Consider the following 25,479-nt stretch of genomic DNA (forward strand, 5'->3'; position numbering starts at 1 on the left):
ACCAGCGCTTGCACCCATGCATGTATGACAGCACACACTGGGCACCGGAGATAGTTTACAATGATAACTGCCACAGGAATTGCACACGGTCTTGCAAACTGCACTGAAGTAGGATACTTACACCATACAGGCGCTGACAGGTCAGCCGCGGAACAAAAAAAAATGCGCTTTTGGCAGAGGCTGAGCTTCACCAAAAGGCCGGAGCAAATTGCATTGAGGTTGCTAACGCTGGACTGTTTGTATTCTGTGCTCTTGGTGTCAGTCAGCGGGAGGTGTGACCAGCCACCTGTGTTCGTTGCAAGTCGCCAGCCTTAATTGGGTTTTGTACAACAACAGCACGCCATCCCGTTTGCTCACGAGCAAGCCAACGCGACCCTGCGTTAGCTCCTTATTTACGAGCTCCGCTAGAGACCAATGCTTCGGTCGCAAGCGTTGGCGAAGTGCAATTCTGCACCAAAAAAAATGTGTAACATCAAAGACGGGGGGGGGGGAACCCGATATACTTAGATATAAGGTTGGGGTTCAGCGGAGTGTACAGGAGAATATGTGTTGTTTAGACTAGCCGGTTCCTCGTCGCGGCGTCCGTTCCGCGTGCGTCTCAGACAGCGTGCTCTGGGCTGTGGCGGCAGACGTGTGTCAAACCGCATGTCCGTTATCTCACTGCCAGGTCGTCCAAATAATAATAATAATCATAATAATAATGAAAAGAGGTCACACACACACACAAAAAAGTGTCCTACGCTTGTTTGTTTGACACGTTTTTAATAGCAAAACAGCAATGCGCGGAGAGAAATGCCACTTCTACAAAAGAAACCCCACATCTTAGTGTTAAGAGGAAGCCCGATTACGTTCGCCTAAGTCGGCAGCCATGTCCGTGTAAAAAATAATGAACTGCTCTCCGATGCTAACGCTACATGGGTTGATATAATATTTATAGACAACATACGGATACGTATGAACGTTGAGCATGATTATTGCTTGTTTTCCCACCTTCAAAGTATATAGCATACATTTTAAAGCATATTTTGTTTTACAAGCTGGAAAATTGTCGATAATGTCAAGCAAGCACGTTTTAAGACACATCTCATGAAGAACAAAAGTCACAGTTTTGGGGTTTTCTGGGTCACATAATACCAGTGCAAAACACGATGACACTGTTAACATCTCAAGTAATAATTTTAATACAACAATAACTCTACTTAATTGTTTCTTCCCATTTTTGTTTACATTTTTTTTATATATAAAATACTCATGCCCAATGACTTATTAACAAGCAAAGTGAGCCCCATCGAACACAATGAGCCCCGTGTAAAAGCTAAAGGCACAGCCCTGGAATTGCTTGCTCACACGCCTGCTGGCAGACGAGGCCTCCACTGGAGGGAGCTCTAGACAGCCCCTTTAGATGGTATTTGGCCTACTCTTCCATGCTGGTCAGGCTTCCTGGAAGAGATTGAAATGCCCACGACGCGTGATCTGTAAAATGTCGGAAATCCATTGTGACTTAAGATTTATTCTGAATATCAAAGCTACCAGTAAATAGTACACGATCCGCAAATAAACGATTGAAGATTACAAGAATACGGGTTTAATAATAGGAAGAAATTGTCACGTTTTAATTTGGAATTTCTGCGAGACATTTCCACACTTGGGTCAGGGCATGATTTAGCGATCGTGTCAAAGAAAGACGAAGCTAAACTCGCCCGCGACAACGAACGGCATCAGTGGATGTTGGCACATCGTGCCCCTTGTTCCGTGACCTAACTTGCGATGCGAGTGTATGACTGAGACAACGTACAGTATTAAGCGTTGTTGGGTTTTTTTTGGGGTTGCACAGATTATATTTTCAAGCATGCTTGTGGACGACGTTTTGAAGGATGAAGTGCGCACATCCCTGCCTGAGGGCGCAACATTCTGTACCATTTCAACATTTCCGTTATTACGTAATAACTTATCGATTTAACGTGAATACATCGGACTTGTGAAGCAGTGGAATATATCTGCGAAACCTGTTTTTTTCTTTCAGACAATCTAATGTGCATGTCACGCGGTACATCTGGTATAAATTGGTTGTGACAACATTTTAGAAAAGTAAACTTCCGGTCGATAAGCTGGTTGATGAGAGTCTCCCCATGCCGCGTGCGTTATGGAATCTTTGACCGTACTTCATTATGGCATGATATTTGTTTGATTTGTAATGTATGTTAAATCGACAAGATACTCAAGAAAACATTTAATGTAACCTCAATTATCGGCGACGTATTAAATCACTTAACTTAATGAATATGCCCTTAAGTTTTTATACATCCTGAACATGTTGAGTAGTTTTAAAGATTTCCAAATATTACGTTTGTTGCACATATTAAAACAACCAATACATTATATGTTTAATAATGATCGAGGAAACATTAAATGGAAACATATCATTTATTAGTTATTTTAATGTGCAACAAATAATAGATCAAAATTCTTGAAAGTTACGTAATATGTTGACGATAATTATGGCTGCATTCGTGAAGTCATTCAATACGTTTTTGACAATTGAGGATATATTCAATACGTTTATTCCATGATGTTGGCGATGTTTGAACGTATAAAAAAAACATAGCAACGGATATCATGCCACACTTCACCATGGTCGTCAGTGTGGGTTGGTGATGAGAGGGCCCCAGAACCGGGTTTGGAAATCAGGCCCCACTTTGTTTAGCCGTGGCTGGGAATCAAACTCATGTTCGCTAGGTTCATAGTGGAGTGCGCTAAACACTGCGCCATTGCGCTACCCACATCCGGTGTTAGGAAATGTACTTTTAATATTCCATCGCCGTCAATGATAATTTAACATATTTAGTAAAAACTGCATGCTACGTTTAAAGTATCCCAACATTTTCCAATTGCAGGCAGTGTTAAGACTTCAGGTGCATCCCCTTTTGTTGGCAACTACAACATTCCTTGTGTATATACCACATGCATATGCATATCGACACAAGTGTCTGTTGACATTGGGAGTACATGACCTCAACCGCTTTGTATAGGTCCACACTTTCCGCAGCACTTTGAATACAAGAGCTCTAAACACGAAACCCTGACTTTTGGCTATCGGTGCAATTGGAGGTTTCACAGCAAGCCTATTACAGTAAATGTCACGACTGTACTTTACTGTGTTTAGAGTATTAGAAGTACTTTAATGTGTTGACCATCCATGGTTCATATTAATTTCATGCAGTCTTGCAAATATTAATCCACTATATATTATTCAATGAAGAAAATACGTGTTATCGTCATGGATTTCGTTACACATTTTGTTCAACAGTCACGATCTTTCATCTTTGTTGTGAAAAAAATATATATATTATGTACACATTAAATTAATGGAAGCAAAAAACAACAAAAAGACAGTTTGAAAATATCCCCCCCAAAAGAAAATGACCATTTCTATATTTTCTCCACATTTTCTATCGAATAATAAAACGTGGCAGTGGAACACAAACTCAACTTTCACTTTTCCGAATTGTTAATATTTTTATTCTCATCTCGCCGCCGGGTTCGTAGCCCGACAGCCCGTTAACAACCGCGCCACACACAAGCCCCTAGTGTGACCTTTGTCTAAAGGGGGACACGGCACGATCTTTGCTAAACAAAGTTCAAGCACATTTTAATGTTAAACGGAATCACGGGAGGCTGAACCTTCAACGGGGGGAAGCTCAATCCCCTTCAGCACCCCTTCCCCCCCACCACCCACAATGCTCTGGGGATGGTACATCTCACGATTAACCCTAGCAGCCCAGATTGTCGTATCTGCAGGAATGCAAGTTGAGGCACAGCCGGTCATTGTACGCGCCACTCAGCGGGCCGTACTCCTCCCCGGCTTCAGCGGAGACCACCTTGCGGGGCGACGAGTACACCTGCTGGTAGGGACTCGCGTACTTATTGGCGAGCAGGTACGGGTTGTCCGTGGGGAGAATGCGATCAGAGTAGCCCGAGGAGTGAGCGCCAGCCGCGGGGTACGAGCCGCTTTCCACGGCTCTCTGCTCGAACGGCGCTTCGGCGCACTTCACGGCGTTGGCTTTGAAGGCCGCCTGGTAGGACACTTTGGTGGTCGTGGTGATGATGGTCTGGAGGGCGGGCGTGTCGCCACTGCTCGCCGCCACACAGCCGACGTCCCTGTGCCTCGACGCGTCCCTGTAGGAGAGCGCCCTGCCGCCGCCACCGCTATTGACGGCGGCGACGACGGCGGCGGCGGCGGCGTCTCCCCCCTCGTACTTCTCCCCGTACTCGGACTTCCCGTTGCTCTTCGGCTGCTTGTAGCTCTGGTGCCGCGTCTCCTTGGGCGGCTGGGCCACGTGCTCGTGCACGCCGTCCTGGCCGAAGTGGCCCATGGCGAAGCGGGCTCCGTCGTACGCGTGCGCGTAAGCGTCGCCGGCCTTGACGAGGCTCTGCTCGGGCTTGTAGTCCCTGTGGTCGCCCAGGAGGGCCGCCGGGTACGGGGAGGAGTGCGACAGATAGTTGGGGATGGCAAGCTCGTAGCTGCATGCCGGCGCCGGGAAGTAGAAGCGTTCATTGGGCATCCTGGGGACGTGGAAGCCGCTGCCGCCGCCAACGGAGGGCTCGCAACGCGGTTGCGGGATAAGGGGCGGCTGCTTGGAGCTCCACACGGAGCTGATTCTGGGGTCGAGCGCCTGCCGGGCCTCCATGCCCACGGACGACATGGAGGGCATCGGGTTGTAGCCGTTGATGTTGGAGTACCAAACGACCTGCGAGGGGTAAAGCGGAGGCAATTTGCGTGTCAATGAGTCAATGTGTGCTCCAATTACAGTTTGCGTTCGCAGCGCCTGAGTGTGACCGCATTTCAAGATGCCGCACGGATGTCATTTTAAATGACGGTAGAAGTTCCACATTCCTCTGGCAGAAATGAGTCTGTACGTAGGATAACCACTGGTGGCCTCTTAACAAATCGACACGTAGTATAAAAAAAAACAGCTGCACAATATTCAGTGCTCTGCTCTTTTCAACAATGACAACGGACAAAGTGGTGCTCACACTGTGCAAGTCAATGCCAACTCTCATTTCTGCGAACACAAATACCTGTCAATCAAAGTTGATCATACAGAGACATTTATTTGACCCCAACTCGGATACTGTTCAGATGCAGGAGTGGCCTTTGTGGTAAATTCCTTCAGCATGCCATAATACACTTATGATGCAACCCTCTGTCTCGCTGTCTGCCAACTCCCCAAGAGTGTGGGTGAAATCTGCCCACCGTATATGTATTTCATGGCTACAGAATCGCGAATGCAATAACAATACAACATGTATTTACAGGGCTTCTACATGTGACTGCATCTCAAGACGCTGTACATGACCAACGAGGGGATATTTATGTTATACAGAGAAAGAGGCAGCAAAGTCCTCGAGATACTTATAGAGCAACACAGACTTACACAGAGATCCATACATATACACAGAAGACCCATACACACACGTACAATTACAACTTGGATTTACGTACTGTCAAAATACAACTGCAGCTCAAGATTCTGTACAGGCACAATCGGCACGTGCATTCCACATGCAGAGAACGAGACAGCCATTCATACGCATCGGATACAAATGCACGTCTTGAGCCTGTACTTGAGTATTGGCAGGGAGTCGACAGCATGGACGGCTGGGGCAAGGGGAGTTCCAGCGCGAGGCGACCAATCTCCAGGAGCCAGGGCTCACCTCTGGCGCTGCGCCCCGTTTGGATCTCTGCACGCAGCCACCCGCCAGCCCCAGGCGCCGCTTGCTGGAGCTTCTGCGGGCCTCCGCCTCTGTCTTGCTCTCAGGCCGCGGGTGGTCATGCGAGCCCTTGGCCTGCAACGTCCAAAAATGTTTTTTTTTTTACTGTGACCGCGGGACGCGTCCTTACGCCAGACGGACGTACGCGCGGCAATTCTGACGCAGAACTAGAGAAGGATGCTGAGTGAATTCACCGGGGATGATGATCGTGGTGGTGGTGGTGATGGTGATCGTGAAAATTGTGGCGATCGTGTACGTAAGAACCGTGGTTGCTACCGAATTTGACAAGCCTGACGATGGTGTCTACAAGGGCAAAGTTAACTTAGAATCACGATAATGATGTTGATTATGATTGTGGCAATAGTATTTTAGTGAATTTATCATACGTGATGATTATTGGCATCTTGAATATAACAGGCATGAAGATGATAGTGATAATGTGTAAAAGAACAGTCTTTTATGCGAATTCACTGAGGATAATAATGATGACTAAAGAATTGCATTTGGTGTATGCACGAGGAATTAATTTGATGACAATGAAGGAGTGTAAATGCAGGGTTCTTAAAACACCAAGGATGATGAATCTTACAAAATTCACCAGAGATGATTGGATAACATGTAATTATTTGTAACACTTTATTTTATGATCCGCCGCTACTGGACATTTGTGAAAAGGAGCTTTATAGCTCATTGGATCCCTAAAAAAAAAAACAATTATTCTGATTCTGATTTTAATACAACTAAATTTTGGGCCCCACAATTTTCATGGAGGCACTTTGAAATAACATTCCCCACGTGGCTGGGAATTGAACCAAGATCTTCGGGTTGAGAGCTGCTAATGATCATTAGAATTGTGGCACTACATATGAACCACACTACCCTGCTGATCTCGTCAAGGAGCTTAAACCATCAGGCAAACTCTGGTCATCCTCACAGTGGTTTTTAGCTAACCAATGAACAGAGATGGTCACTGCATCGCGCACTTTCAGATGCGCTTCTGCGGCCGTCTGGAACGTTCTTCCTTTTAATATTAGGGAGCCACTGGAGCAATGCACTTTCAAATCTAAATTGAAAACTGATTTCTTTGGAACTGATTTTTATGTTGAGTTTTTCTTATTCTCCCGCACTTCCGATTAGCATGGTTGGATACGTGCAGCGTGAAAGAAGTTATACATACATACATTCGGGCATAATATATCTCTTACAGCATTGTAATTTCGCGTTTTGACTGCCGATTGTCTATCGGCCGTCAGATGTCAATGCTATAACGATCATCATTACGACGCCGCCCCGTGCCGCACCTGGAAGAATATGAATCGTCCCTCGTGCCTCCAGAAGTTGGTCACGGGATAGCCGCTGTGGCCCCGGCACGGCAACAGGTCCAGCGGCGAGCCGCAGTTGGGGCACAGCTTCTCTGAACGAAACAAAAGCACGCACAACGCAATGCGATGCCCATAGACTCACGCAGAGACCCCCCGCGGGCTTACATAGAGACCTATGTGTTTAGATGAGAGATCATTAGACTAGCCTACAATATACCATGTGAATTTATATATTGTCTAAATGCAGACCGCATCTCAAGGTGTTATACAGAAACAGTGGTCGTATGTATTTTTTTAATACAAACCAGCTTCAACGGAAAGGTTAATTGCCACCAAAATAACTGGTTTAAAATATAATGATATGGATTTTAATATACAGCCCTTTGTCAATCCATTATTGGCTGAAGGCCTCCACATTGTGTCAGTCACAGGGACTGGTTAACCATACTTCACCAACGCTGGTCAGTGTGGGTTAGCGAAGGGCGTCGGAGGAGCATGAAAATGATCAGTTCAGACATCCCTCGCCACTTATGTCAGCTGTGACTGGCAACCAAATTCAGGATTCCTGGTTCACAGGGCAGTGCGCTACCCACTTGCACCACCGTTCCCCCACCATGAATAGGATAGGTCTGATATTATTGCTTGATAAAAAAAACAATAAAATAACACTTACATGTTTAAACATCATATCTTTCATAGAACCCACCACTACATATACTGTATGTTTTGATTTTGTAAAAACAAAAAAATCACAATTACACAGAAGAGTGCATTTAGATCACTGGTGCCATTTTGACAAGGAAAGGCATGGCACGTTCCAACCCCTATGGATGTCTTTTTTCATAAGAGGCGACCGATTCACATGTACGGACAACATACGTGTGTGTCAGCAAGAGTATGTCGATCACAGTTCGTCAAGCTGGGTGACAAACAGTCATCGCCTATGCCATGCCAAGTTGGCATACCACTGGGATCAGTCCTCGGGCCCTTCCTATTTTCAACATACGCCTCTCCTCCGATCGCCGATGTCATCTCATCGCATGGCATAAAGTTCCATCAACATGCTGATGATGCGCAATTGTACACGGTAGTGAAGTCAAGGTTAGATACGGAGAGCCTCGGTAACCTCGAAGGTTTGCAAGCGAGCGGTGCTTGTGCGGTTTGCACGAAACGAAATGCTGCTTCATCCAGGAACATCGGAGGTTCTGCTGGTTGACACTCTTGTCTCAGGCGAAAACAATTGTAGTAGGACCGGGGTGTGGCGGTCGCAGACTCCAGGATTCTGTTGTCTACTCATCTAAAGCGCCTCGGCACCACACTCGACCAGAATATGTCGTTTTCATCACCACGTGAATAATATAGTCAGGTCATGCAATTTTCATATCAGGGCTCTACGACACATTCGGCCGCTATCGAGTCGTGACATAGCCATCATGGTGGCGTGCAGCATAGCATGGACAAGACTCGATCGCTGCAACTCATTTCTCGATGGCACGTCTGGCAAAAAAACACGAGCAAGCTGCAGTTGTGTACGACATTCTTTGGCACGTGTCGTGACGGGTACGTCAAGATCCAACCATGCCTGTCCGGTGCTCACTGAGCTGCATTTGGCTTCTGGTTGCTGAGTGAATACATGATGAGGTTGCGCTCATTACACACAAAGTCACACAAATAAACAAAACATCTTGCTCATCTCGTCAAGGAGCATAAACCATCATGCGAACTCCGGTCATCTTCGCAGTCGTTTTTTGGCTAACCATTGAACAAAGATGATCACTGCATTGCACGCTTTCAGATGCGCTTCTGCTGGCAATACCATCTCCGAGTGCGTAGTTTATTTTTTTTAATGAATTAATAGGTGCTCCCTAATAGCACTTGCGACCAACAGTATCTTGTTAGCGCCTATACGAGAGATCTTTATTTGTATGTCTGTGTGCAAATGAATTTCCATTTCAAAGGCAAAGCAGTAAAATTTTCATGTGAGTCTCAGTGGAGGTGAGTTTTACACGGAGATTATAGAAACGTTTTTTGTAATATATGCACGGGTTTACTTTACGTCTAAATCAATGAACCTGAGATAGAGATGAATATAAAATGTGGGCTAACTAAACACGTGTACATATTTATGCACCACAGTATGTGTTAATATCCCACAGAAAATGTGTTTTGAATAAAAAACCGGTTAAAATATGAGCAACTCTGCGTTCAGTGGTTATGTTATAACTTAACGTGTCAAATCTTTTTTATTCTAACAGGCATACATGTATATGTAGTATATATACACAAACACTTTAAATAATCATAGCTTATTAGGGTATCCTTTTTAATGCATACTATTTAGGAATAATAATACGTTGTCAAAATTGATATTGGATCTACTTTTTTTAAAGTTACAGATAAATATTATTCATGAACTTGTACAATGCAATACAATATAAGCTAATGTAAGCGATACAATAATGTTGTATATAGTAACTTCGCTCAGACAGTAGATATAAACCTAGGTTGGAGCAGTGGTTAGCACACAACAGCATAAACCTGGCCACCTGAGTTTGATTCCCACTCACGATGAACATCAGTGGCGAGTAATATCTGAACTGATGCTGGGCACCGCTTCATCAACCTGCACTGACTGACCAGTGTGGTGAAGTATGGTAAAAAAAACAATCACCCAAGACTGACACAGCGTGGGGAGGACCTTTATCCAGGAGTGCATTGACAAAGGACTGGAAGTGAAATGACTGTACGTTTGTGTTTTCCCTCTGCAGTCACCGATATCTGTTCTAGATTCAAGGAATAACTATCCTCCAGTGCCGAATTTTATCCCTTGGCAGTCTGGAGCCCTGTTTCGGGAATTATTTTTGGCACCCAGCCACAGCCATCCCATGAACAGGTTTTTAATAAATCTGTTCATAAGAATAGAGAACTATAGAGTACAATAATGTAGTATTATTATTAATAGGCGAACCTTGTCTTTTAGTGGTAGCGCCTGATGCTGATAATCCCTTCTGCAAGCCCAGCCCTAGTAGCGTCCCAGGATATGTGGAGTGGCAAATAAAGTCCTGCCAAGCTACATCGATAGACACGTCTCAACACAAACGCTGCGAAAATGTCTTCTCACCCGCAATTTGACAACACGGTGGCCAAAAAGAGCAGCATTACAGAGTGTCTGCGCTCTCACCAAACGCTTACGTAAAGTCTGCATCAAGAACACATTACTGCTCTCCTGTTTTGTTTTACCCAACCGGTTTTGTAATCTAAATTGAACGCGCGTTTCGTCTCCAACAACAGCCCACGCGTCAGTCCCACGCAGCGTTAGGACAATGCGTTATCCGTGTCAAGTTCACGAGTTCACATTGCGTGTGTGCAAGGGACCTTGATTAAAACACAATTCACAGCCCTACGTCAATCCACTGCTGGACGAAGGCCTCTCAACCCCGCGTCGGTCGTGAGAGTTGCTTGGCCATACGTCACCACGCTGCCCAGTTGCGGGGTGGCGAAAGGGAGGGAGGGGGGTGTCAATAATTGTATTCGGATATTTACTTTGTCACGGACGTTATAGATGTGACCGGTGGATCGACCCCAGGTATTATAGCGCAGTGTGTTCATCACTGTTCCACCCCAAGGATCGTCATCATTGTTACTAAAGGCAATGCAAACAATGGTTTTGAAGGTGAAAGCATTGCCATGTGCATTAGAACAATGAATAGGCAGACAGCACGTCGCCATTCATGAAACGTAAAACAAATTGTTACGCAACCCATCAGCCGCACACGGCCGTCTGGAAGTGCATGATGTGAGCAGCATCTACAATGGCTTAAATGACCACACATGACCACAACTTACACTGTTCTTTGCATGATACTAAATAAAACAAATACAATATGTGCATTGTGATTGCATATCGCACTATGATATTCAAGCGTGTGGCGATATGTTCTGGAGCTAAACGCCAATGTGGAGGTCTGCAAGCGACGACGATCGGTCATCACCAGAAAGAGTTCGTGTCGTCTTGCTATTCCTCCGTTGAAGGAGCAAAGGCGACATTGGTTTACAACATGCACATCTCACTTGCAGTGACTCACGCCGACTCAATAGCTCCTGATTTGCAAATTTGAATACAGAAATATTCAATGGTGCTTGAGAGCACCTTCTGTAAGTTTATCAAACAATAGCATGCAGCGACTGTGAAGTGGGATGTTGGATTAATACAACAAATTGTACAATGTTCCCATTTTGAATGATAACATTCGCCGTTGGGATAATTGATTGTTTTTTGTAAAAATATATTTGTATATGTATATAGTACGTTGTACCCACTTAAATGTTGTGAGATTACTCTCCAACACATTGGTAATGCGCTGACTATATAATAAATTAGGCACTTTGATTCACGTGACATTTTTATTAATTGGCTGTGTCGAGGTGGAGGACAAAGATCCCCCGCGTATAGCCTTAACAGACGTTTGGAGGAGCAGGGTGTACGACACAGTTTTACACAGTCTAACCCGAAATAAACCAATTTAAACTCAGGTATACGATAGTGATGTTACACTTTGCAAAAACAAAACACACAAAATGAATAACATCTCAAAGTGAGCTTACACATACATAAATTATAAAGAATAATAATCCATTGAACACAAAGAAAAAGCGGCCAAGGGCGCTGCGCTGTAATGCAAAAAAACAACCACAGCAATAACGCATTTCTTCTCAAAGTGCCAAATATATAAAGTCGGTATATGTATGGACCAATGAGGGATTAATTACATTAAGTGCCTAAAGTGTCACGTGTCAAACCCACAAATATGAACTAATGTTGGTCAACGTAAAAGTCGTAAATGTTTTCGCACCCTGCTGACGAGCCTCAAAGTCAAGAACAGTTCAGGGTTTGCTATTCTGGCCAGCTGGCTCACCACTTAATACATGACTTAAAGGAGATTGTTAAACGTGTAGAGGCGCATATAGGAGGCTACACACTGATATGTGTATAGATCGAAAGACAGAAAGAGGAACACATGGATAGAGACATCTTATTGACTGTTACGGAGAGTAAGTGGTGTTTGCCATGACACGTCACTTGAGCAACGGTGGCGAGATGTTAACTACCTCGCCTGGTATGCAGGAGGTCGTCGGTTCGATCTCGTGGTCGCATGGATTTTTCTCCAGGTCCTCCGGTTTTTTCCCCTCCACATTTAGAAACATGCATTTAGAGTATTTGGCTGCTATGAATGTCCATACACTAAGCCACTTAATTCAGCAATCATTTGTGGCCAGGTCGTTTCTGAAAAAGTGCTGTAAGGTATCGCTTAAGCGGGCCTTACCTGGTCAAATAAAAAACATAGTTTAGTTTCTCGTTTAGTATGGATGATGGCCAGTGGTCGAGATTAACAACGGAGTGGCAGCCAAATAAGGGAGCACTGCTCAAGACGACGTCTATCGTGGAGATGGAGCGATACAATCAGCTCGTGTTCAGGTGCTAGATGCAGTGTTGTAAATTCCATCGTTAAATAGTTTGGTGGATTTGCGGGGGGGCGGCCTTCATCTAGTAAAATAATAAAAGGTGAATTACGACTGTTTGGTTCTATTATTGCGTATGGAAATGTATTCATAGTGGAGGGTGGGAGATGATAACCTTTTCACGGGCCACCTGTTACGTGTTTTCATGCAATACCCCGGCGTCTACAAACTAAGCTCTGTCTGCAGCAGTAGTTACATTGAGGAAAATAAGCGACATGTCTCGGACCGTGTTCATGAACACAAGGCAGATCTGAATCACGGTAGGACCAATATCTGGGTCGTGGCTGATCATTGTTTTAATGCGGTGGGCTCACACGAAATTGATTTCTCTAAGATGAAGGTACTTTGCAAGCCCACTGGCTATCAACAAAGATTTGTTCATGAAGCCATCCATATATATAGACATAGACACAGACACAATTTCAACCGAGAAGATGGGTACAGACTGAGCAATCATTGGAAGGACGTTAATAACCAGTTTAAGTCATAGCTGGCTGTGATGTTTCCATCCTACCTTCCGATGTCAGTAGTTATTTTCGACTCTCTGGTTTTACATTAACAGGTTAAATGTCTCACTAAAATAGTCACCGTTGTTCGTTTTGCTCGATGTGCTAATCTCTCACAATACAATGGCCACCGCCGTATCCTCATCATCGTGGAGGTGGCTCTCCGACCTTACATTGACATGCAAATTTCTCACTTTAACATCACTAGCCCCGCCCACTTCGCTTATGACCCTTGGGCTGCAACCATTTCAAACCTTTAAAACATCCTGCTTCAGCAGCTTTTCTGCTATTTTTTGTCCTGATGAAGATTGGCTTGTGTTGCGATCGGAACGTCGTAGTTTTTGGTTTGTTAATTTCTTTGAACCTATCTACGTGCCTTTACCGAAAGACCCAATAATAGAACTAATACCGTCATCTGGGCGAATTAAACTGTGAAAAACTAGCTACTACTGGCCAAAACTAATTAGATAATCTATCGAAATTGAAAGAAATCAAAAGAGCTTTAACCGTTCGGATAGCGACCATCTTAGTGCTGCCTGGAAGCGAATCAACAAATAATACATTGTTTAAATGCATGCCTACAAAGGGCAGCGTACTTCAATAGGAATTACCGTTGGTAGGGCTATTTTAATCATCAGAATAGATAGGAAGGACAAGTTCAAAGGGCTCGCGTAATGCACATGCGTAATGTACGTTGACTCAGTAACCCCCCCCCCCCACTACACATTGTGCAAGAGCACAGTAGGGTGGTCACCACATCTACGCCTCTATATAAGGAACGAAACAGTTAGACTTCTCCACAAATCTGGCTGTCGCCTGATGAAGCTAGTTGTAATTACTGGCGAAACGTCGTACTCAGGTTGTAAATGTTGTGGCTTGGCTCTCCAACACACCGGTGTGCTGTACTAGTGACGAATTGCCACGTTCTGTTTACGTGGCAACCCTTACTAGTTGGCTGTGTCGGGTGGTGGGCGGGTTTCAACGACACATTTATATATTTACGCGATCTAACTAAAAAAACATCTATTATGGATGATATTTGTCGCGAAAGCCTCCGTTTTAAACCGAATTAAACGTCATTAGATTCAAACCAGATGTGATCAGTAGAGTTAAATACCGACAAAAAGGGCCCTTATAAGGGCCAGAATGTGATCGGACGAGGTCTTCGAGTGTACCAAATACATATAATGAAGGATTCTCAAGACCTAAATGTGACTTTGCCAGAAACTAAGGGAGTGGGGGGGGCGGGGTGAGTGATGGGGGGGGGGTAATGCTGTAATCACTGCATAGATCACGATCACGGCAACCACCGAGAGGGAACGAATCCTTTGCGCGCACGTACTCTGCTGCTTCTGGCGAGCCTTGTCGCAGATGGCCGGCCTCAGGTGCACCTTGCGGCCGTCCGGCATGGTGCAGGCCCGGCCGCACGCCACCACGCCCAGGCACGACTTCTTGAGGATGGCGCAGTTGTGGTTGTTGGTGTTGCGCATGGCCCAGCCGCTCAGGTGGCGCTGCGCGTTTTTATCCTCGGCGCTGAACACGAAGCGCGCGTATCCGTCGTTCCACTCCTGGAAAGGGTCCACCTGCTTCAGGTCCTGGGTTCATCGAGTCAAGAGTCCGAGAGACACGGAGAGAGGAGGAGGAGGAGGAGAGAGGGGACGAGAGACACAAACAAACACAGATTCCCTCCTGTGTAGACTGCACAGATTGTTGGGGTTAAGCGATTTCAGTGAGCAATGTATAACGTTACATACGTAGGCAAATATCCCCATGCAGCCAACACAGACTGTTGGGGCAAGTGCTTTTAGTAAGCACTGCATATATATAGAAAATGCAAAGACATATAGATCTTCACGTGTAGCCGACAAGTGCTGATGTGAGTCGTGCCAATTGCTGATGAGGCATCGCCCGGGATTCGAAATTGTCCCGCCGCGTTCACAGCGGAGTGCGCCACTTTTCCCATGTTCTACATGCGTACATTCCTCGCACGTATCCACATTGCATTCCTATATTTTAATGATTGAATAGATGTGAACGTCCGAACGCGTGCGTCCGCGTGGCTGTGGCGCGTGTCCGCCAATAGCGTGAAATAACAAACCTGTGGCAACTTGGGGTCGTTAATGTCCCAGGGCAGCTTCATCCCGTAGGAGAACGCTCCCTGCGCGTCTTCCACGTGCACCGCGCCGTCCGTGAGTTTCATCATTTTGACCCCCTGCCTTGCGGATGCCAGACACGCCGTGTTCGCGTCAAGGATCGTTACGAACTGATGTCAGGTTTGATCCCTTTACAGTCACCCCGCTAAAAAAATAACGGGGGGGTGGGAATTAAAGAGCAGTTGTTGCTTAACGTTTACTGCGCAACCTTGCACCTCTTTGATTTTCGATCGTAATTTGTGTTATATAATAAATACATCAGGCTTGATGAAACAAAGTCGTTGTACTTAAGTGCCCGTGCTTCATTTTTGCTTCGATGATTTACCTGCTGAAACAAATCTGTCCACGTCTCCCACCCCCATAAAGGGCGTCTCGCACCCCCAGGGATTGCGTGCACCCTCAGATTAAGAACCCCTGGTGTAGAGTAACCACCATTCATGTTGTTGTTTGACTTGCATCCCACTGGGATTTTTGCACACAGCGTTGAAGTGCGGTGTTTTTTTTTTCTAGAAGACTTTGCTGTTTTTTTCCTGGATTTTTCTGTCGTGTGTCGTCACTTTAAGATGTTTTCTTGTTCACGTTTTTGTTTGTTGCGGTTGCACCCGAGTCAAGAGCCGCATGGCTCACAGGGTTATACCAAATAAATGAAACCGAAATCAATGAAAACTGAAATGTCAAAGCCGTCGCTACATGCCTCTCCACCGATCCCAACACACTTATTATATCCTTTAGAACTCTCCTGATACACTTTGTCCGACGAAGCCGGTGAGATTTGATGCGTACGCCGAGGTCATTAGAAACAAGAGAGCGATGATAGATCAGTGGGGGGTATTTATGAATGGATCACCCTTTTTGTTTTTGCTGTTTTCGCTGGGTAGGTGACTGCAGATATTGGCCTCTGATCCAAGTCGGGTTCCCTAGAAGCCAAATCGGCCGCGCTAGGATCCAGGTCAGCTGCCATCGGATCCAGGTCGGCTGCCCTAGGATCCAGGTCGGCTTGCCTAGGACCTAGATCGGCTGCCATAGGATCCAAGTCGGCTGCCCTAGGACCTAGATCGGCTGCCCTAGGATCCAAGTCGGCTGCCCTAGGACCTAGATCGGCTGCCCTAGGATCCAGGTCGGCTGCCCTAGGACCTAGATCGGCTGCCCTAGGATCCAGGTCGGCTGCCCTAGGACCTAGATCGGCTGCCCTATGATCCAAGTCGGCTGCCCTAGGACCTAGATCGGCTGCCCTAGGGCGCTCTCGCTGGCTCTGAGCTCGGTGCGGCGCTCGTCGCCGTGATCACGAGGACACGGCGCTTGGCGGCACGGTCACGATAGCGTTGACCTATGTCGATTGCCCTGCGCTGCTTCGTAATGTTTTTGCCTATTCAGTAAGGTGCTCACTTAAGTAGCCTGTTTCAATACTGTCCGCTGTATTTTCTGAGGGTGTATTTTAACGTGTGCTATATTTGAAATTGTTTCTACGTTTCGAATACTTTTATGAATAACTGTATGTGTGTTACGCTCTACTACGATACTTGTCCGCTATTTTCCAAAACCGCCGTTTGTTTATCGTTGTCCACTCGCTCCGTATGATTTTTGGCTTTCGCCTAATTTATTAATTCGCCCCTTCATCCTCACGAAGACTCCCTCTGTGTCGTTGCCTTGTTTCGTCGCTCGACTCGTTGCTCCGTATTCGCGAGCATCACGATGAAGCCACGCCACTGCGATTTTTGGTTTTGGTATCGAATAACATCGGTGTCATAGGTATACTATCCTCCTCGTTCTGTTAACACTTTATATCTGTCCATCGTGGGCTCTGTTTCTTTTTACCGTCCACGTTACCAAACTATCAACAGTTTCTCCAAGTGTTTGGCATAGCCGTATGTCCAAAATACGGTGGGTTCTCTCTTTCTATTATTTACTAAACAATTTCTTTTTTTTATTTTACCAGGTAAGGCCCACTGAGCTAAATATAACTCTTTTCAGAAGTAACCTGGCCATAAATAATAGGTCAACGAAGTGACTTATGTGGAAATTTATAGTAGCCAAATACTAAAAACACATGTTTATAAATGTGGAATGAAAAACCGGAGGACCCAGAGAAAAATTACGCGACCACGTGGAGAACATGCAAACTCCAAATATACAGGTGTCAGGGTCGGAATCGAACACCACGACCTCCTGTATACCAGGCGAGGTAATTAACATCTCATTACTGCGGCATCCATGGCATTATGGTGTACAACCTAGCTTTAACAGAAATAACGCAGACTCCAGCACAACCCAAATCGGCCGGTGATGCAAAGTCAAATATCACTAATTGCAAGTGAAATAATAATGGTGATGATCCTTAGTGAGTCTTGAGACTCTTTTTAATGAGGGTCATACATTGACAGGATTTGCCACTTCTTCATTGAATCATGGGATAATAAAGTTACAAAATCTAAATAGATACATATATAGATAGGTCAGCAAGCTATTTGCATGACTGCCATATACAGGCCCTTGGTTTATCATTCACATTCGAAATTATATAATACTTATATAAAACGATTTAGTCAGAAGTGGGCTTTGATCTAATTCCATCAACTTCATCGTTTCATTCCACGAGAAGCAACTGCTTGGTAAACTTGTAATGGAAATTACTTGGGAAACGTTTGTTTCAAGATTTAAGCAATGTAGAACTTTTGGCTGAGTCTGCCCTATGAGTGAGACAAATTAAGCACTGCGCCGTAAATTGTTGGTACCCAAAATAAAAAAATGTGGTTTTATCAATATTTTTAAAATTATAAGCATAGGCTCAGTAATATGCCTAAGTGTGGCACATTCAATCCTTCTGGACCCTTCGAGAACATCGTTAGATTTATGCCCTATAGTTTTAACATCTACTACGCGACAATACACAGCTTAATGTGTCGGCCGACATGCATAAAAATAGTCCGCAGCATGCGAAACGGTCAGATTTTGCCCTTGTAATGGTTCATCAGTTAGCCATATCCAGCCACGGACTGACAAAAGAATATCTGATATGGATAACAGAATACATATACAGCCCTTTTGTCAATACACTGCTAGATGAGGGCCTCCCCACGCCAGAATATATATCAAGTAGATACATATATACATGGCATAGGGCGAAGAGTGAACACAAATATACGTAAAGTACATACACCATGGAGCCATTTGAAAGTTACAGATATTTACTGAAAGAGACATTCATGACTTAATTCTACTTCAGACATGGTTACAAACTCAACTTTTTGTATCGCATTTTCATCATCATCAGCCACGATCAATTCACTGCTGGATGAAAGCCTCCTCAAACCGTCGCCCATCTCTCACCGTGGGCGATGCGAATAATTCTCACGATCTTACAATCCACCTGGCACACGAGATAATTAAAGTGCTCTGTCTCCTCTGTGGACACTCTGAGACGTGCACAGTACCATGTTTTATTTACTGTAAAGAAAGAGTGTTAATTTATGGCACGTTCGATATTTATTTCGAGACAAACTTTGAGAGTGAAAATATATGCATCTTTTGCAAGACAAATCTGGGATTGAACTAGATACCATGCAATGCCACATTTATAAGCATATTTGTATTTACACATTTAATCATGGCAAACATTATAACTAACGTGAACGTTTCACTGAATTCCTCTTGTTAAATAGCACATTTAGAACATTCACAAGAAGTATAGCAGTGCCAAAAACAATTATATTACTTTACAACACTGGTGCCTTGCTCTTTTTTGGTACTATGTGTTTAAAAAGAAGTAAGATAAATCATGCGTACATATGGATTTGGTAACGCTTTCCAACATTCATTTATCCACAGAATTATTTAATAATCAAAACAAAAACGGCTGATTACTTTAGGCAGTTTTTGTTCTGGCTAAGTCACTAATATCAATGAACACAACTTTACGCTAAAGTTTTATTTACGTCGGATTATCTTGCGAGCGTGACCGGCACCACGCTTTCAACCGTAGGTGCAAATTATTATTATTATTACATAGGAACCAGAATTATATTACAGTGCGGTGTATTTAAGAATGTAAAATTCTGCGTCATCAGCCCACATTGTCAACCATGAAATCGCGGTTATTTTCACGGGGTTTAGGCAGAATAATGTAAACGACTTCCACTTACCGCGAAATTAAATGCATGTATGTATGTTTAACTTCTTTCGCATCGTACGTACGTGGTGCTTCATTGACATCCACCGAAAGAGGTCCCAGCCGCATCCTCAATCAAGAACATTTAACAACACGGATTGCTTGAAATCTCGCACACAGATTGTCCCCCATTGACACCAATGTCTCGCAGGTTCAAGTCATGCACAGTACAGGTTTATATGCGCTCACGATAACAATAACAATAGGAAGAATAAGAAGAAGAATAGGAGTCTACGACCCTTCGTCAATCAACTGCTGGCCGAAGGCCTCGCCATGCCGTATCGATCGTGAAGGTTGCTTGAAGGAGGGTGGCCCAGGACCCAGGACCGATTCAGATGTCACTCGCCACTGCGGTGAACCGTGACCGGCAATCGACCTCAGATCGGCGGGTTCATGGCAAACGAACACCGCCGCCACTCCGCTTCCATATAGCCCCAGCTGCGCGTTATATGCGCGGACACGACAGCGACGTACGTGTATGTCGACAACGGGAAGGGCGACTGCGTGGTGGTGGTACCGATGACAGGGGGTCGCAGACTCACAAAGTTAGCGCCGCGCTGCTTGAGGCTTCGACGCGGTCACCTAAATCCAAACTCGCGCGCGCAGGTGAGCGGAGACGCATGCGGCGAGGCTCTCGGGTGGACTAACACGAGCTGGAGCGGACGCAGGTAAAGGTGTCTAGGAGTTGTCGAGGGGTCCCGCCCTACTCCCCTCCTGCCACCCGGCGACGTCACCGTTCGGAGTGTACATCTTGTGTGCCGTGTCACGGAGATATCTTATCGAGGTCCCATCACCCCCCGCCCACCACACACACAAACACGCACGCACGCAAATGAATCGACTCGCACAGAAATATGGGACGTCCAGATCTTTTTTTAGAAACGGTGCCCGATTTTTGTTGTTTGTTGTTGTTGTTGTCTTCGAAAATCCAGTCAGAGAGCCAGCAGCCGGAGCGTTTATTGCAACCAGAGGCACTTGGGCTGCAAGGGCACAAGAAAAGTTAAGAAGAGAAACGTGAAAGCATTCGCGACTACACTTAGCGATGCAGTGGCATTTCTTGCAGTCGTAATTCATTGAAAATGTTACATTTCACGTGGGAAGTTAAGTATGTTCATGCGGTTTCAGTGAGGTCACGAGAAACCCTCGCTATTACATTGAGACAGAAAGAGGAAGACATGAATTCGAGAACATATACGCGTGCCAATGACATCATTCAAACTGTTAAAAAAAGAGAGACGATGGTTTGGGGAGGCCTTCACCTGACAATGAAGTGCTCCCCAAGCCACTGCTGGATGAAGGCCTGCCCAATCCATCATCCAACACAGCCATGATTGATCATGATTGATCATGGCCGATGGTGATTATGACGGAAGGCAGTGTTAAATACGAGCGTGATGAGTTTCGTGACGTATGCCTGTGCACCACTGCCAATGTATGTATTATTCTTTTCTTTGGTAAAATGAAATATTATTTTCAATGTTGTATTCACATTGATGGGCGTCTGTCGTGATAAACCAGTATTACTATGATTGTGGACCTCTTTCTCGAGGAGAAACTAAAATGTAGAAAATTAATACATCCACTGACGGATGAATCAAGGAATGTTTTTTTTTCTTACCATACTTCTCCACGCCATTGCGGGTTTGTGAAGGAGGGCCTGGGACTGGTCCAGATATCACTCGCCGCTCATGTTAGCTGTCGCCAGAAAGAAAACCCTGTCAGTGCGCAAACCGTTCCACCACCGCTCCACGTGTATCCACACAGATCCCTAAAAAGAACACATTCCGAAATGTGTATGGTATGTGTGTCATCAGAGGATATCATTTCATTGATCAGTTTGTTCTTACAACAAATTGCAATTTCGTCGGTGATAATAAAAAAAACAGGCAAGTAATATAAAATAAACAAATACCAAAATATAAATGTACAGCCCTGCAATTTCTTGTTCATGCTGACCAAAGAGCCTCCACCAGAGGAAGCTTTTAGAGGCTTAGATTATATTTTGGCCTACCCTTCCACGCTGATCAGACATCTTCACACAGGTATGGAGTACCCACACTCTACCCCACCACACGATACAATATTCCACACTGATCAGCGTTTTGTTTTTGGTTAGTTTCTCTTCCCCGCACCTCCGATTAGCATGGTTGGCCACGTACGGTGCAAAAGAAGTTCAACATACATACGTACACTAATAGTACGGTTCATTTACTTCGACATCACCAATTACAAAGTTATATTTTTTACTTAATCCACGCGTGAGGATCAAAGACGCAGGCGTTACATTTATCATGCAGATCTCCTGGTTTTTATATGAACCTATCGACAACGTCTCCAGAATCCATAGTCACACAATACATCGGGTGCATTTGTGACAGTAGCAGGTCCACCAGCGACAATGCATTCGAGAGACGGCAAGTCTGGAAAGCACCGCAGGCAATCCGCGAAATGTAAACCGTGCTTCAAGATTTGATGTGCCGCGTCCCAAAAGTTCGTGTCATAATCCTCTACCATGTACGATGCCTCTACTCACACGTGGGCTATCATCACGTCTGCATTACAGCCAACGACGGCTCAGGCAGGTTTAATATATATACAGTATCAGCTATTAGATTCCTTCCCTGAAATAGTCCACACATTCCAAAGCAGAGGCCCTCCTGAACAATAAACACTCTTGAGACACAGCAGAGGCTTTCCCGGGTGAAACAATTGGCGTTACTCCTACGATAACACGTGTCATCAACTTAGCCAAAAAGATTCATGGCGGACTGAAACTCGAGAAATCGCTATAGCCGTGCTGCATGCAGAGATGTGGATTTCCGCCCGCCCGCCCACACACACACACACAAATCACAACCTGGTTTTCGAATGCCATCAGTTGACGTGTAACCATCATCCGCTGGTCGTGATGTCCCCCGCATGCTCTCGCGGTGACCCGCTCACCCCGGCAGGTGGGAAGAGCGCCCTATTAGAAGTGGATGGTGGCCGCTTGTAAGCGGCACGCCGTGTGCCCGTGCAGAGGGTGCTGCGCGCGCGCGTGCGCGTACACACAGAGAGAGAGAGGTTGTCTACGAAGAAATAGGCTTGCCGCGGATGTCACTTTTAATGGCACGATGCAAAATGTTGACGATCATCGTGGCATCAGTTTCCCGCAGCTTCGTGTTTGTATTTAAACGAAACGATATTAATTTTGACGATATGGCGATTATCGCGATATCAGTTTCCCACGGCTTTGTGATTTTATTTCACGAAGTTGGGAGAGAACTGTATATCGTGTTGCGTACTTTGCCCTGCTTCCCGCAGTACACATGAAGAGGAACTCAAACATTCTCGAGTTGCAGATCACGGAACTTAATGGGCCGGCCATTGGCATGTTAATAGTTGCAACTCTACATTCTTGAACGCTTTTAATGCACACGTTGTTAGCTGCACTAGTACACGGTAAAATAAACACACGGACTACACGCATGGTAAAGTCGTATAATCACCATTGCCTTAAATTACTCCGACATTATATTGGTAAATGACGAATTTCATGGGAATAGAAATATGTGTTTAGAACTCCAATTAGTGCGCCGTTATTATTTCGTAAATATTTCGTCAGGAAATAAAACGTGAAAAATTAATGAGCAACGGCAATCAAGGTTTAACAATATTCTGAAACGCAATACGATCCGATTATTGTGGACGTTATATTCTGCGAAATATCCCAGTGTTTCCTTAACCGTGGCAACCCTCGTAAATGAAGACGCCACGTGTACGTATAAACCGATAACCGTATCGAAAACCGTTAACCGTATCGATGACCGCTTTTGAAAGGTCACGAGACGCCGTGTAAATGTTCGGATGGAATTTGCGCGAACATGCAAACGGCATTGGCGCGTGCGTCTCCAGCTTTGGCCGGCGGTATGAATGCGCCGTATGTTGAACTTCTTTCGCACCGTACGTAGCCTAACCGTGCTCATCGGATGTGCCCACAGGGGCTTCGAGACCCATCAGTGGTGTGAGCGAGGAAAACGCAGGGGCTGCGCCCTTTGCTTTGAAGATGGGGCGAGCGAGACTGAAGCAGTGTTCGCGTGGAACATTTATTCAATCGTCACCTCCGTTTGCTTTACAATACAGCACCGTTCGCCCCACACACACTCTGAAAGACAAAAGGAACCCTGCTCGACCTCGTACCAATATTGTAATTTAACGACGTAAGGGGCTTTCAGGTGTATGCGGGAGAAGGGGGAGCGACACGCACGCACGATGGTCACGATGATGACTCGATGAGTGTGCCGACTCGATCCTGCCCGTGCGCTGCATGACGCATTTACAACTCCAGCCGGGCCCTTTTCACGGCGGTAATGTCTCTTTAAATGCGCCCACAGGCGCCGCGCACAACACGAGTATCGACTTTCTGCAACAACCTTTCGCTTTTACGAGCGCGAAAGGTAAACGAGACGATGGGGTGGTGGGGGGGGAGGGGGGTCACGGTACAAGAAAGCCCCCTCGCCCCCCCCCATCTCCACTCACCTCCTCCCCTCTCCCTCCACGGTGGACTGTCAGGGCGGGCAGGGGGCAATCACGGGTCGCCCGCTGCGTGTGGCCAGGTGTGACCCCAGCGTGCCGGTGTCCTGCCTCCTCTCTCTCTCTCTCTCTGCCCCCCACCCCGCACTCTCTCCATCTCCCCTCTCATCCGAAGCTTGCCCCCCCCCCCATGGCGGAATCCTCGGCGCACGTGGAGGCCTGAGCAACTCGGCCACTTTTCTTTTTAACGAATTCGTCTCGCGGGCCTTCTGTTGACGTGGAGCGCCGCTCTGATTAGGGAGAGTTGCCCGAAACGTCATACACTACAAAAAATGTACGCCTGTATCTTTGTATGTGTGTCGAAACTTCTTTCGCACCGTATGTAGCCAACCGTGCTAATACAGGGTGAGCCATTTCTAGATACACAACAAACGGAATTGGGATGAAGTCTCTGCGCGTCTCCCGACTGTGTATGCACTTTACTCGACATTTGAGCACTCTCCCTTGTAAGATAATGGAGCCATTGCTCTCGCAATACAGCCACCGTATACAATCACAACTTTGAGGCATGAGAGGGTTATTCGAAATCAGTGGGTATTTGCAAATGAATCACCCTTTATTTGTCTCTGAGAGAGGAGGTGAGTGGTGTACTCTATTTGACTGACATGCATGAAGACGTTTATGCTGCGTATAAATGTGTGTCTGGGGTGGAGTGGTGGTGCTGTGGTTAGCCCACTGCATTATGAAGCTGGAGGCTGCAGTTCAGCTCCAGGTGATGGCTAACACGAGTGGTGAGTGATATCCGAACCGATCCTGGCCTCATCCCCCACCTTTGCCGATCTGTATTGAGCAGGATGGTGAAGTATGGTCAAAACAAAGGATTGTAAAATATATGTCTGTGATAACGGAGGCAAGGGGTTTCCATTTCTAGTTTGTGCGTGATCAAAAGTTGTGTATGCAAGTAAACAGGATTTAGATATTCTAGATTTGAAGCTTTCGTGACTGCAAGGATCCATACTCTTTGGTTCTATTCGGTAAAGTCACGTATGTAAAAAATAACATAGGATTTAGATATTCTAAATCCTATGTCTGCAAGCCATCTGGCTACCATGAGAGATTCGTTCATGAGGCTATCCACATATACAAACACAGCGACAATTTCAACCGAGAATATGGATTCTGGCTTAGCAATCCTCTTTTCCGAACATAGATTTTCACTCCAGCGCTGTCCTCCAGACAGTCTCGTCCCTTCACCTGATGAAGGCCGCTTGTGTTGTGGCCGAAACGTCGTGATTTTTGTTATTTTATTTTTTTATCTACGTGACTTTACCCAATAGAACCAAAGAGTATAGATGGACTCGTCCATCTGAATAACTGCCAAATCGCTCTCCGTGGTGCTAACGTTAAAAAACCGCTACTTTTTTCAAAATTTCTTGCTGTGGTTTTCACACCTGATGATGATTGCTTGTGTTGCAGTCGAAACGTCATGAGAATTTAATTGTTTTATATTTTTATTATTTTATTGTTTC

At 45.4% G+C, this 25,479-nt stretch overlaps 1 protein-coding gene and 1 long non-coding RNA gene across 3 annotated transcripts; both read right to left on the reverse strand.

The window, feature by feature from the left end:
* Positions 1–492: 492 nt before the first annotated feature.
* On the reverse strand, positions 493–15,323 carry LOC116958178 (chorion-specific transcription factor GCMb-like). Its single transcript, XM_076071949.1, has 5 exons — positions 15,219–15,323; positions 14,463–14,715; positions 7,074–7,186; positions 5,716–5,847; positions 493–4,748 (listed from the first exon to the last, which is right to left on the reverse strand). Exons 1-5 carry the CDS (start codon positions 15,321–15,323, stop codon positions 3,771–3,773), a joined length of 1,581 nt encoding a protein of 526 aa, XP_075928064.1. The 3' UTR covers positions 493–3,770.
* Positions 15,324–16,550: 1,227 nt separating this feature from the next.
* LOC142930926 (uncharacterized) lies at positions 16,551–24,115 on the reverse strand. Of its 2 annotated transcripts, none has more exons than XR_012946932.1 (4): positions 23,957–24,115; positions 22,296–22,463; positions 21,057–21,133; positions 16,551–20,418 (listed from the first exon to the last, which is right to left on the reverse strand). It is a non-coding gene; the product is annotated as an uncharacterized LOC142930926 (long non-coding RNA). The 2 variants fall into 2 exon arrangements; XR_012946931.1 differs by having other exon boundaries at positions 21,057–21,206.
* Positions 24,116–25,479: the final 1,364 nt, after the last annotated feature.

The sequence above is a fragment of the Petromyzon marinus genome, chromosome 3 (assembly GCF_048934315.1).
Source record: "Petromyzon marinus isolate PM22_M1 ecotype Great Lakes invasive population chromosome 3, UKy_Petmar_22M1.pri1.0, whole genome shotgun sequence".
Classification (NCBI taxonomy): domain Eukaryota; kingdom Metazoa; phylum Chordata; class Hyperoartia; order Petromyzontiformes; family Petromyzontidae; genus Petromyzon; species Petromyzon marinus.

Coding starts and splice junctions, on each gene's coding strand:
- LOC116958178 (XM_076071949.1), bottom strand. CDS start 15,323: ATGATGAAACTCACGGACGGCGCGGTGCACGTGGAAGACGCGCAGGGA. Junction 7,187..14,462: donor GGCTCGCCAGAAGCAGCAGA/GTACGTGCGCGC, acceptor TGTTTCGTTCAG/AGAAGCTGTGCCCCAACTGC. Junction 5,848..7,073: donor GACGATTCATATTCTTCCAG/GTGCGGCACGGG, acceptor TGGACGTTGCAG/GCCAAGGGCTCGCATGACCA.